This window comes from Paramisgurnus dabryanus, chromosome 4, assembly GCF_030506205.2.
Source record: "Paramisgurnus dabryanus chromosome 4, PD_genome_1.1, whole genome shotgun sequence".
Lineage (NCBI taxonomy): Eukaryota > Metazoa > Chordata > Actinopteri > Cypriniformes > Cobitidae > Paramisgurnus > Paramisgurnus dabryanus.
This window is the reverse complement of record NC_133340.1, coordinates 40,448,443-40,461,599: the sequence shown is the minus strand read 5'-3', so window position 1 is coordinate 40,461,599 and position 13,157 is coordinate 40,448,443. Positions and strand designations below refer to the sequence as shown.

The following is a 13,157-nucleotide window of genomic DNA, read 5'->3' as shown; positions in this document are numbered from 1 at the left end:
GCTTCAAAAGAAACATCTAAACATTTACTTGATTTGTTCGGACTTTGTTCACAGACTCAAATTTACTTGTAGGATTGACAACTTTGCATCCTGGACTTCAGAGAACTCGTGTGCCGACAGATTCCAAGCAATGGGGAAAACATAAGAAAATTCCCTGTGTGCTGGAATAACGATTGGAGCAGGCAAATGCTTTGTACATGAGCATCCAGATTCGTACTGTTCCTGTTTTGTTGAAAATTTGTTAAGGTCACAAAGCGTTAAAACCTCTCCTGCCTTATTTGAGGGATAAAAGATGGCAACAACAATTCAGCAGACTATCTACAACGAATGAATATTTGTGACCCCGAATCCTGCTTATACAGGTATTTTATAACACCATTCCCAAGAATTTTGAAAACATGCACTTTTGCACTTTAGTGCAAACATGCACAAGTAACAGATGCATTCATCTGAAAATAAATACTGAACTGGAGCCAAACAACTTTTAAAGGTGACGAGCATCATGATGCACCAAGAATTCCCAACTCCCAAAACAACAATCGGCAGGAGACTCCACATCCTCGCATGCCTAACCGAAGCATTTCTTTGATTCGAGAACGTACAACGTTATTCTGTTTTTGTGCAATAGTTTAATATTCAATAACTTGAGTCTACCGAGTCCTGCTGGGGGACTGCTCTTCAAGCTCTGGAAGTTTATGAAGGTGCTTGAAATAAGCAGATCCCCTCATCTCCTCCCTCTCATTATTTTCCACCCTTTCATTTCTCCTCCCTCCTCTTATATCCCTCTCTGACAGCCGAACCCATTTGAGGCCACCGCTACATACTACACCACAGAGAGCTTGTTTCTGCCTTTGTAGATATCTAGGAAATACCAAACACACATCTCAGTTTCAGCGCTCCATATTCAGGACCTCCCAAGAGCCAAAGCTTCTCGTTCTGCTCCGTTCATATAGATGGCCACAAAGCTTTTAAAGCTGCTCCACACCCCAAATGTGCTTTGTTAGTCTTGAACAGTCAGCACACACAGGACGAGACACAGTTACCCACGAATCCAGACACTCCCCCCGTTCTGTACGCCTCACTCATGCACATTTGTCAAACAAACGCTAAGGGTTGTCGGCCCGGTTTCTTTTTTGACGCCGAGCAATATAGCAGCAACAAAATTTGCCTTTTTTGGAGGTGTGGGAGATGAGTTATACAGGCTAAGTTCCCACACATTTCATTATACAATAACTTGGTCTCTCTCACACACACAAACACAACCCACCCATCTTTTCCAATCTCTATTTCAACAGCACTCGATTTCCCTGCCACTGTTCCCCTTTTCGCTGTGTCCCACAGCTGGAGGCAAATTCATTAGTACCCCGCTCCCCCTTTCCGTACTTCCATACACCCCCTCCCACCATCATCTCTTCCTCTCCAGGCTGCTGCTCGCGTACCTACCCCACCCCCTTTCCCGAATCACTGGCTGGGATCGCCTCTACAAGCCAGCTTCAGCCAATAAGAGTTTTATTCACTAAACCAGTCTTCCTCTTTCCTTTGACTGTAAACACGGAGTTAACCGGGCAGACTGCTTCTTGTTATTGTGCTTTCCTTCCTCTCTCCATTTAAAAAAAACTAGTAATGACAAAATGTTTTCCCAAATCCCTAAATACCACACATGCACAACACAAATCTGAATGTTTAATGTAAGTTTCAGATGACTACTGACAGTCAATGAGAAAACCAGTAAGTGTAGTATTACAGTACAAGGTAAACACTGACCATTATGTCACATATGGCGCCTTTCCATTGCATAGTACCCCACAGTTTGGTTTAGGTCGGCTTACTTTTGGGGGCTTTTCCACTGGGTGCAGTATGTAGTACCCAATACTTTTTTTTTAGTGCCACCTTGGTGACGCGAACACTGTAGATCACTAAATGGTCTCAGAATCGTCACTACCAGCGTCATCGCTATAATGTAAAAGATTAGCTTTACCTTTATGCTAGCTTGCGTGGTCTCGAGTAAACCTGTTGTCATGTGCGCTTTGCTGTAAGTTCCTTGCAGTAACTCCCTTTTAGCGATGAAAACATCCACAGGTGTAGAATCAGGAACACCATAACAGTTTTTCCAGACTTGCAGTTTGTGGCGGCACATTCACGACGTGCACGTCCACATATATGCTTAAATGCAACTTAGCGGAGCGCATCGACTGACGCCACGGGTGTTTGTACAGCAACTGTCACGTGAGACAGAGGTAGTGATAAACGTGATGTGCAAACATCTTTTTGTGGTGGCCAATTTTAATTTTGTGGCGGACTGAGAAATAAATAAATGTATAGGATTGTACAACAACGCTATCACTTGTATGATGTCACAGCAGTAGGCAGCGCAAATATAATGACACGCCTATAATCCCTCCCACTATGAATGATACTAAACTCGATGGAATAGCTAACCAAGCCAAAGTGAGGTAAGCTGACCTGACTTGGCCCAAACCAAACCGTGGGGTACTATTCAATGGAAAAGCCCAAATACAGTGACCCCCCAAAAAGACTTTGTTAACATGTTCCCACAAAAATTACAATTGTAATGATTTAATCAGGCCATCCCAGATGTACGACTTGCTTTCTTCAGCTGAACACAAACCAAGTTATTTTAACTACTATCCCAAGTTATTTTAACTACTATCCCAAGTTATTTTAACTACTATCCCAGACTTCAGTTTTTATAAACCGAACTGTGTGCAAATACAGCATTATATATATATATATGTTTTAAAAGTACCCTAAAAGACTCATCAAATGAAACGATGGATCTGTGCAAGAAAAAATTTGATTTTCCATGTTTTTAAACCATAGTTAAAATAACCAAGTTATTTTAACTACTATCCCAAGTTATTTTAACTACTATCCCAAGTTATTTTAACTACTATCCCAAGTTATTTTAACTACTATCCCAGACTTCAGTTTTTATAAACCGAACTGTGTGCAAATACAGCATTATATATATATATATATATATATATATATATATATATATATATATATATATATATATATATGTTTTAAAAGTACCCTAAAAGACTCAAATGAAACGATGGATCTGTGCAAGAAAAAATTTGATTTTCCATGTTTTTAAACAATAAAAACTGGCCTCTGTGGTGACAGTTGTACACACGTTCTTAAAAAGATCAAGTTTTGACGCAAGCGTGACCTGTATACAAATATCACTGCATTAGATAAAACAAACAAGAAAAAATTATTTTAAAAGTTTCCACTTGTCAACCCAAACCAAACAAACACAACAACAACATTAAATAAATCAACCACCACAAAAAAAGCCCTATTCTGATGAAGTTCCTGTGACTTTGACTACATTTTAAATAATCAAACCACTTAAAAATTTGCAGTCGTTTCAGCCACAAACAGCTTTTCCAAACCTAAAGCAACTTTATTCTTCCTACAAGGAATTAAGTGGTCGTCTTCGACCGAAACTGCTGCGCAAGCTATAAGAGATGATGTCTTACCTTGTCATTGGCGTCTGCACACGCATGCTCTGGACGATAGTGGTATAGTCCTCCCATTGCACCTGTAGACGACACAAAAACAGTTCACTTAGAACATAAACGACAGCTTTTGTATAGTAACTGCTTCAGTACTACAACCATCCGATACGCTGTCTGGCATTATTTTTAGCTTCATTGCTGCATTTTGGCAGCAAACGATAACGACTGCTCCAAAAACAGACGCTTGATCAAGCAGCTTTGCAGTATATCAGCAACATGTTGAGACATCTGGGCACTACTTTAATCTTGCCTGGTGCTTTATGGTGTTATTGTAATCACAATCAACATTAAATATTTGTAAATGATTTGTATAAAGTGTTATACTGTAGTAAAACCTCCTTTAATATCGCATTAGGAGTTGTTGTTAGCAAAGATAAACTGTGTTTACTTGGGTCAATCCTACTAATTAAAAGATGAGGGCTCTACACTATAGATATTTTTGTGATTAAAAGATAAGAGAGAGAGATGATAAACGTTAATCCTAGATTACAAAGATGTGCTTTCATATCAAAACATCCAAAGCCTTTTGTTTTCTTTGTTTCGTCTGCATGTTTGTTTATGTGTTTCTAGCATCTTTGTGAGGGTTTCATCAGACAAGCACAGGATTACCCTTGAATGTTTCCAAAAAAAACTCTCCAAGGACAAGAACGTGTGTGTGTGTGTGTGAGTGCCCACAAAAAAGCTTTTTGAACTTCTGCTTCTGTTTTCCTCTGTCACCAAAAGTTCTTTTTAGTCTCTTATTCTCTCAATGACAAAGCAAGCGAGTGAAGTAAGAAGTGACTGACGACTCAAAGATAACAGAGAGGGAGAGCGAGAACGAGCGAGAGAACAAGCGAGCGAGCTAAAAAACGAGAACGAGTGAGAAAGGACAGTAACATCATGGCAAATTTAGTCAATTTCATTGTATTCATAGAGTCGAGTCGTTACTGTTATTTTCCATCAATTAAAATATATATAAGAATAATATTGAACTATACATGTCAGATGGCATAGCCATAGGCAGCCCCCACAGTTTTTCCCCCTCTAAACGCTTGACGAATATTGCACATAGCACTGGAAAAGACTTTCACGATTAAATAAAAGCTAACCTGACTTAATGCCACAGAGGTTCTTTTAAGGGCGTACTCTCGCTATCCAACCGAAACACGCCCGAGTGCGTTAAAAGCCCCAAAGCCTGATTCATTTGACTAATGCGAGCGTTCCGTACGGTCACCGGGCGCTACTCGCTTGCAGAGATGGTCTCGGATGCGTTTATTTGGGCTCAGGCAATACAAATCACGTGAATGTGAGACGTCAGTTGCGCAACAGTCATTCAGCTTCATCTGCTTTCATAAAAACCTTAGAGTGCGGCAGCACGGTTACGTGAATGACGGAGCGGCACAAGTGGTTGATCGAGTAAGCAATATGATAGGCTTATTTAGAGGGATGTGCGCTATTGCTTTCTAAACAATTCAAAATAGAGGTCACAAACTTAAAGGGGTCATAGCGTAAAAATCAGACTTTTTCCATGTTTAAGTGCTATAATTGGGTCCCTAGTAATTCTAACAACCTAGAAAACGTGAAAAAGAACAACCCAGTAACTTTGTTTTGGTAAGCCATTATTTGCAAGCATGTGAAAAATTTGGTCGTTCAGATTTCGCTTGTTTTGTGAGGTAGGTAGCAAGGCAAATTACAATACTACTGCCCTTTAATCTGCACTATCCAACCATGGCACTGCCATTTGGCGCAAAAAGAAAGAGAGAGAAAAAAAATTTGACAGCACAATTGAGTTTCAATTGCAACAAACCACCATCAGTGTTTGCATTTTATCAGCTCATTTGCATTTTAAAGGACACACCCAAAAACGGCACATTTTTGCTCAGACCTACAAACTGGGAATTTTAACATGTTGTTATAAATTATCTGTGGGGCATGTTAAAGGGATAGTTCGGCCAAAAATGATATTAAACCCATGATTTACTCACCCCCAAGCTGTCCGAGTTGCATATGTCCATCATTTTCAGACAAACACATTTTCGGATATTTTAGAAAATGTTTTAGATCTTTCAGTTGATTAAATGTAATGTTACGGGGTCCACAACCTTCAAGAAAAAAAAAAGTGCGTCCATCCTTCACAAATTAAATCCAAATGGCTCCAGGATGATAAACAAAAGACTTCTGAGGGTAATCCGCGCTGTGTTTTTGTGGAAATATCTATATTTAAAACTTTATTCAACAAAGTTCAGGTTCACTTAAGCTTCTGTGCAGGTGTACAACACTGTTGTAATTCTCATTTATGTTGCAGATTAATGTGTTTGACCACTCTTTTGAACCGCTGTCAAAAGTTACGCATGAATGAATCAAAGCACATTCCTCCTATGCATTACTAACTGACTGTTCACTAAGGTTCTGCACGCACCGTCCATACTTAGTGCAAGTACCACTCCTCCAGCTGTATTTTCTGGAGTGAATTTGGTTGCAAGTACAAAACAGGATTAAGCACTTGTTAAGGTGTAAGAATCTTAATTAGCCTTAATGGGTGTGGTGTGCGTATACTTAAACAATCCTCAGTTTTTCAGACGGGAAAAGTTGCATTAAATAAAATCTACAAACAGCGTTTATTTTCCATGCACTAAAGGTGCAAAAATCTGTGACGTAATCCATTCTAAAGCACCTGACAAACTTCTAAAATTTGTTTTTAGTTCCACAACATTTAAAGCCCTCTGTAGTCATGCCAGCCGTTGCCACGGGCAACAAAGTATCTGAAAGAGCATGAAAGTGTGTTTTGTTTCAATACCATCCATGACAACAATCCGACTGTGCCGTATTTAGAGAGGTTTACAGCACACAGCATCTGGTCACCCACGTGAAATGAAAGACCAGTACGAAAATACAGAAAGAAATCAAGATTTAAAGTCTGCAAGAATGCCATTCCCAAACCAATTTAGCTTTCATAACGTGACATTTCAGAGTGAAAAATAAACTACATAGGATGGGATACGAAATTGAAGTGTGCGTTTCATTGCAGAATGAAGGCCTGCCGGAATAATGGTATATAACTACAAACCATTATTGCGGTAACCATCATATTAACCAGTTAAAAAATTCTGTCAGTTTTGGAAATGGCTGCATTGAGTTTTTTATGTGCATGCGAACGTACGCACGCAGTCGAATGCACAGCCTTGCAAAGTGTAGTTTATTTGACTCGTGTATACGTGTACGCTGACATTCGACTCATGCACAATGCAACAAATTGCAATGCATCTCCAGGGCTACATACGAACTTCTCCTGTAGACGCATGTGCAACCTACATGTACAATGTACGTGCGCACTCCATCAATGTAGAAAAGTGCATTATTTAAAAATAAACTATATTTCGGCCTATACTAACAACAGTAACCTAACACCAAAGATGCCATTTTCCCCTCACACATGGCCAAGGTGACATCACCAAACAGGAAAGACTGTGCACGATAAAAAACAGGAACCCAGGATCAGTTAGATCAACCATACTTTCAATGTTTTATTTACTTTGTCGAGTTTTATTTAGTGTGACATTAACTCAAACAAAAATGCATTAGGAAATGCCCAAATCTTTGTGTCATATGTTCATTGTTCTGGCACCATCACAATACTTTCAGTCCAGTTCGTGAATACAAAACAAACTCAAATGACACACAGTCACGATATGAAGTAAGAGATACAAACAGACTTCTTGCAATGATAATCAAGGGGAAGGCAAATAAGGGAAATGAATGGAGAGAGGAAGAGGCCCATGAGTGGAAAGGGAAAGAGGATAAACCTTGAATACAACAGCGGGCGACACACAACAGAAAACAGAAAGGGGTGTTAGGGACATAGAAGGTCATTTCTTTATTTATTATTTTCAAAAGGACAATAAATGGAGAGTCCACAGACAAACACACACACACACACTTTTGAAAACATTACACACAGTAATGACTAGGGAGGGGAGGAAGAGGAGAAGAAGAAGTGAGGAGATCTTGGTGTCATCCAGTGGGGGATGGGGAGGTGTCCTGAGTGATGTTATGGGAAGGAAAGAGATCCAGGGAAAATGGAGGGGATGGGGGTAGGGGACTGAGGTTTCCCCTCTCGACTAGTATCGATTTTTGTCTGAGCTTCAGAGTGCATCAGCTTTATCTGGCCATTTCTGCTTCATCCTTTCCTCTTGCCTGAGTTCATCCATCTATTCATTGTTGGCTTTCAGTGTCACATTCAGTACGTTTACATGCACAGTTATAGCTATGGCAGGTTTTTGTGTGGCGAGCTATAGCCTTTATCTGTCTGTCTGTGCGAGTATTTATGACAATGTTGCTTTGCTTTTTACAGCTTGTACAACACATTATCTAGGTTTGTTAAACAGACCTAATGCAATTAAATCGTACTAAAGTGTTTACGTTACATTGACAATTAAAATTACCCAACTGAAACCAAACTTTTAAAATGCATGTAAACGTACGGTCTCATTACAGGGTCCCATTTCTTTCCCTCTATTCATGTCCTTTCAGCCACCCTTTAAAAACATGCCTCTCATTTACCACAAACTTCTCTTGAATCAAGTGCATGCATTTATGGTAGATTAATAATACCAGATTTTTAATAAATAAATAAAAAACACTCAAAATTATGACCAATAAGGTTGAATGTTATAAAATGTTCAACCAGCTTATATTTATTTTAATAAAATATGTTCAGCCATATTTGAATAAAAACTGAGGATTCGTGAATCATGACTTAAAGGCAACGTTTAAAATGTATTAAAAAAGTTCTTCCTTTGCAAAAAATTTACCTACACGACAACGCTGTCAAAAAAGCTAATATTTACACAGATCCGCTAACATGATTAAAGCACAAAAAACCGTTGTCTTTTGTTTAGGCGGACGATGAGGTAGGTTTATTACTACTAGCGACCCTGGATTATAATGTGCCAAAATGTTGTACACTTTGTTGGAGAAGCACAAAAACAGTCCTGTAAGCCAGCGGTTTTTAAACTGTGGGTTGCAAAGTGGGATAAGGTGGGTCACACGAAGTCGCTTGGTTGTAGCCGAAAATTCTGCAAAAAACATCGACAATTTTGATATGATATACCAAACAGTATTTTGTTATTGTAATTAAACTTACATTATTAATTAAAATGACAGGGAAAATAAAAAATACAATAAAAGAGAAAATGTGTTTCTTCATATTTTAATTTTAAAATAAGTTTGGCGAGTCCCAGGATAGATTTTACCCATTTAAATGGGTCGCAAAATGAAAAGTTTGGGAACCCTGCAGAATCACGGACTCCATGCATAAAAATGGAATATACTGTACGCGGAATGTCAGTTTTAAAGTCATTTTAAAACCCATTTTCAAATGCTTGTTTTTTTAAAAGCTTTATTAATCTGCAAATAAATTACAGAAAAGCGCAGAAACATTTTACTTTTGTGTAAAGTTGAACGTAAAGAAAGGTACGTCCGTTTCTCTTCATGCATTGCATTCAACCCAAGCATTGCCTCCTTAAGCCGAAAGTATCCTAGGGACGTCCGCGTATGCGCGCCGTACGCATGACGTCATTTTCGTCATCAGGAGGGTCCGCGGACGGTCTGCGCGGCCGGCCACACAGCCCAAAATTTGAGACTGTGCGGACAGTGCGCGTACAACAGCGCATGCGCGTTAAAATATTTAGACAGGACACTCCACTATAAACAATTATACAAAGGAAATAGACAGCATTTGCACACACACTATCATTTTTCTTCATTAACTTTTACTTCTTACAAGAACAGAAAGCTGTGGAGCATGTTTGTTACCATAATGTTTGATTCCTGTTCTTTGTTGTCTTGTTGTTTGTTCAAAACTGTGTTTACAATGGTGGATCAGTTACTTTTCTTCACCTATCCTAATGTTTTAATGTACTGTAAATGTCGCCAAATCAGTGCTGCCCTTGACGGCCTGTTAGACTAATAATTTGAATAAGAAATAATTTGTATTGCGTATAGTGTCGAACGCCATCCGGAGTATACTTGGAAAGCTGCGCGGACGCGTGCGCGGAAAAAAGGAATACCCCGGCCTTTAGAGGGCAAGCAGGTTTCGTTAAAGCCTGGGAGACAACAGCAGACAAAAAGGAACCATATACTTTTTTTACATAGATTTATCAGCATGTATAGTATATATACCTCAGACATTAGTGCTCATATCCGAAGCATGCACACAGGAGAATCGGCACCAGGAGTCAACACATGCGTGATCCCTGAACTTTTGAAGTTTTCTCTCTCATTTAAGTGAACATAAACATCCTTTGGTCCTAAAGTGACAGTAGCCTGCTGCTTTCGGTGTCAGAAATTACACCCAACCCGAAAATCACATTACTCTTAACAACTTTTTCAGCTGTACATTTAATTCATACGGTGAGTAGGGCTGGGTATCAATTCAGATGTTCCAGATCGATTCGACTTCGATTCACAAGCTATCAAATCGATTCGATTCAGATTCTTGATTAAATTTTCGATTCCGGTTCTCAGGTAGGTTTTTATACTCGATTCTCGATTCAACTCAATGAATATAGATTTAATACACATACTATATTAATAAAAAAGAACAGTGAACAGCAGTTTACAAGTGGGTAATAAATAAAAAGAAATTAAAAGCCACAACACGTCTTGTTTGCGAAATCTAAAATGCTTCCATTCCTCCGTTCAATGTTTGCAGAATCGATTTTTAGTCGACCACGTTTTAAAAAAACGATTAATCGATTTTTGCCCAGCCCTAACGGTGAGGACTGTACAATGTTTTATTTGTATTTATTGCTCATGTTAAATCATAGATTGTTGACAGAATTTTTAACTAATATATTTACATTTAATCAAGATGCCTGAAAAGTAAAACAAGATGAGCATAGGCTTATGATTAAAAGAAAAAACTAAATATTTGGTTGCTTGTCAGTAGCATGGTTGAACTACATTGCGGTAACTGTTACACCCAAAATACATCGGCATACAAGTCATTATAAATACATTTTAATATTATTAATTTTAATAAATTGTTCAAATGTATTCTATTAATATTTCAGTTGGTAAGATATGCTTTTTAGTACAAAAATTTTATTAAGCCATTAATACCAGAATCTAGAAAAAATGAAAACCAAAAACTCGGAATTTGAGAATAAACTGAATTTGAAAAATACGGATAGGGACCCTTAATATTACATCAGAAAACGTGCCCCTTCTTATGTAAGAAATTCAAGAATACAGTCAATAACTAAAAACATTTTATCTAATTGACAAACTCCTCACAAACCAACAAAACAAAACAAAAAATGAGAAGCATAAGCATCACTAAAGCTAATTGTGTACATTATGCTGGCAAAGGAACATCCACTAAAATGCAAAAAAAGGCTAAATTGTTACAATAAAAATTGTTTAAATTTTTTTTTTACTGCCATTAAGCAATATTTATGGTACAGTCTGTCAATTCACCCGCTATGGGCAAGTGCAGCAAAAGAGCAATGCTTTTGTCAGCACTGCCATAAAAGACAGCAACAAATCTATGTTTGAGTTCGTACAGGAAACATTTTGTCTCCATTTGACTAAAAGACTGGACCTTCTGACTAGAATAAAGCCTGTACTTTAAAGAAATTATAAATAAACACACACAGATAAAGAGTGAATATGTCATTGAGACTTATATTGAGACTCACAAAATAGTTAAATTGCTTTAAGAGAACTGGGGGGGGATGTAAAGCAGAACTACAGTCTTTTATAACCTACATAAAAAATAGAGGAAGGAAGGTCAGAGTTGGAAAAGTTGAGCCAACAGAGAGCAAGAGAGGGAGAGCGAGACAGGAAGTACGAGGAGTTTAAATGAGGGTTCAAGAGTGTAACAGAACATGAGCGAGCGAGCAAGCGAGAGAGAGAGAGAGAGAGATTTGGCTAATGTTTCTCAGCTTGGTTCAGCTTACCCTCTCGGCTCTCCAACACAAAGAAATTGACGCCAGAAAGACGCGCACTTGCACTCCCTCTTTTTCTCTCTCAATATGTAGTTTTGGGCACTCTAGCCCTCGCCAAACCTTCCACAGTCGAATCAAACATGCTTTAGTCTGTCTGTTCTCAGGCTTTCTCCTCTTCAGACGTACATACAGAGTGCTGTCTGAAGCTCGTCTATCAGCAACAAAACCAGTATAACGACAAACAGCCCAATCTATTACAGCCCCTAGACTAAGCCTCTTGATTAGTCTGGGAAGTGGGAAATGACACCATCTAGCAAATTTAACTCTATGGTCAGTGTTGATCTATAGAAATCGATTACTGTAAACTGGATTCAAAGAACTGAGTCTGAAGTTAGGATCCTTTGAAGTGACATCAACAGAGTTTAATTTGTTTTGAGAAAATCCACACATATGCTTTGCTCTTCAGCAAATACAAAGACGTGATCTTAAAGACACATGCTTCAAATGCTGCATACCACAATCCAGTTTGTTCTCGAGTGGATTTCGCTTTCATGACATAAGCCTCTTTCACACAGTAATTCTGGTAAATTACCATGAATTTACCAGAATGAATTTACCAGTAAATACAAAAATGTGCTGTTCACACATGCAGTGACATTCCGTCTTTTTACCAGTAAGACATCATTCACACATCAGTATCAAAATACCGGTAAACTCGGAGAGAAAGCGGAAGTTACCTATGATGCGCGGCCGGCGAGCTCCATCCGTGTCGTATTTGTAAACGGCGGGTTATGACTTAATATCCACGGTCCGTATTTTGTTGTTTTCACATCTGTGGCAAACGGTCGCGAAGTTGCTCGTGACCAAACAACATTGCGTGGCGGCGTCAAACGGAACCTGCGCGTTTGCACATTAGGCTTCACAGATGGTGTGCTAAGGACGTCGGCAATTTGGCAATTAGATGGTAAGCGGTTTTAAACAACTTTGGTGAGGAAATGTGGATGTTAACTTCAGGTGTGCTCGACTTTTAAGCAACATGTGTGTGGAAACGTCCGTAAACAGTCTGCGTCACCTGTATAAAAAACTTTCTGATTGGCCCGCCCGATCTGTCAGCGCGGTCTGACGTCATCTAAATGCCGGTAATGCTATATTTTTCGTTCACACACAGCGCTTACCGGCAAATTACCGTTAATCTTACAACCTGTCTTACTGGTAAATTGGGAGCACTGATTTACCGGAAAGGTTCTGTTCACACATGACATGTTAACTGCAATTTACCAGTAAATTACCAGTAAACACTGTATGTGTGAAAGGGACTATAGTCAAGCACACAGTTTGATGATATAAAGCCTTGACTGGCATCTTTTCAGATTTGACAATGCACCAAAAGCTGGGTTTGACTGTTTAGAGAACAGTGACATGTAAATTGCACGGCACAAGGACTTATTTTGTTAGTTATTAATGTGTTATTTTCCTTTTTGAAAGAATTATTAGCTCTCAAGGCACCACACCAAATTCTCAATCACTGTGAAAGACAGTAAATTGGGTGTGAGAACAAAGAAAAAAAATCCATAAATATCTGCTTGCTTACTATAAAAATATATTGCATAAGAGGAAACATTGGTTGATTACTAGCAGCTAAAGCAGCCATGGTATATAAAAACAACATATATGAGACAGG

The 13,157-nt window shown here is 38.7% G+C and overlaps 1 protein-coding gene across 1 annotated transcript in view; it reads right to left on the bottom strand.

Moving 5' to 3' along the window:
* rnf38 (ring finger protein 38) overlaps positions 1–13,157 on the bottom strand; it is a 36,696-nt gene that overhangs the window by 14,958 nt on the left and 8,581 nt on the right. The window contains exon 3 of the mRNA XM_065254579.2: positions 3,510–3,571. Within this exon, the coding sequence (XP_065110651.1) occupies positions 3,510–3,571 (62 nt within the window). The remainder of the gene's footprint in view (positions 1–3,509; positions 3,572–13,157) is intronic.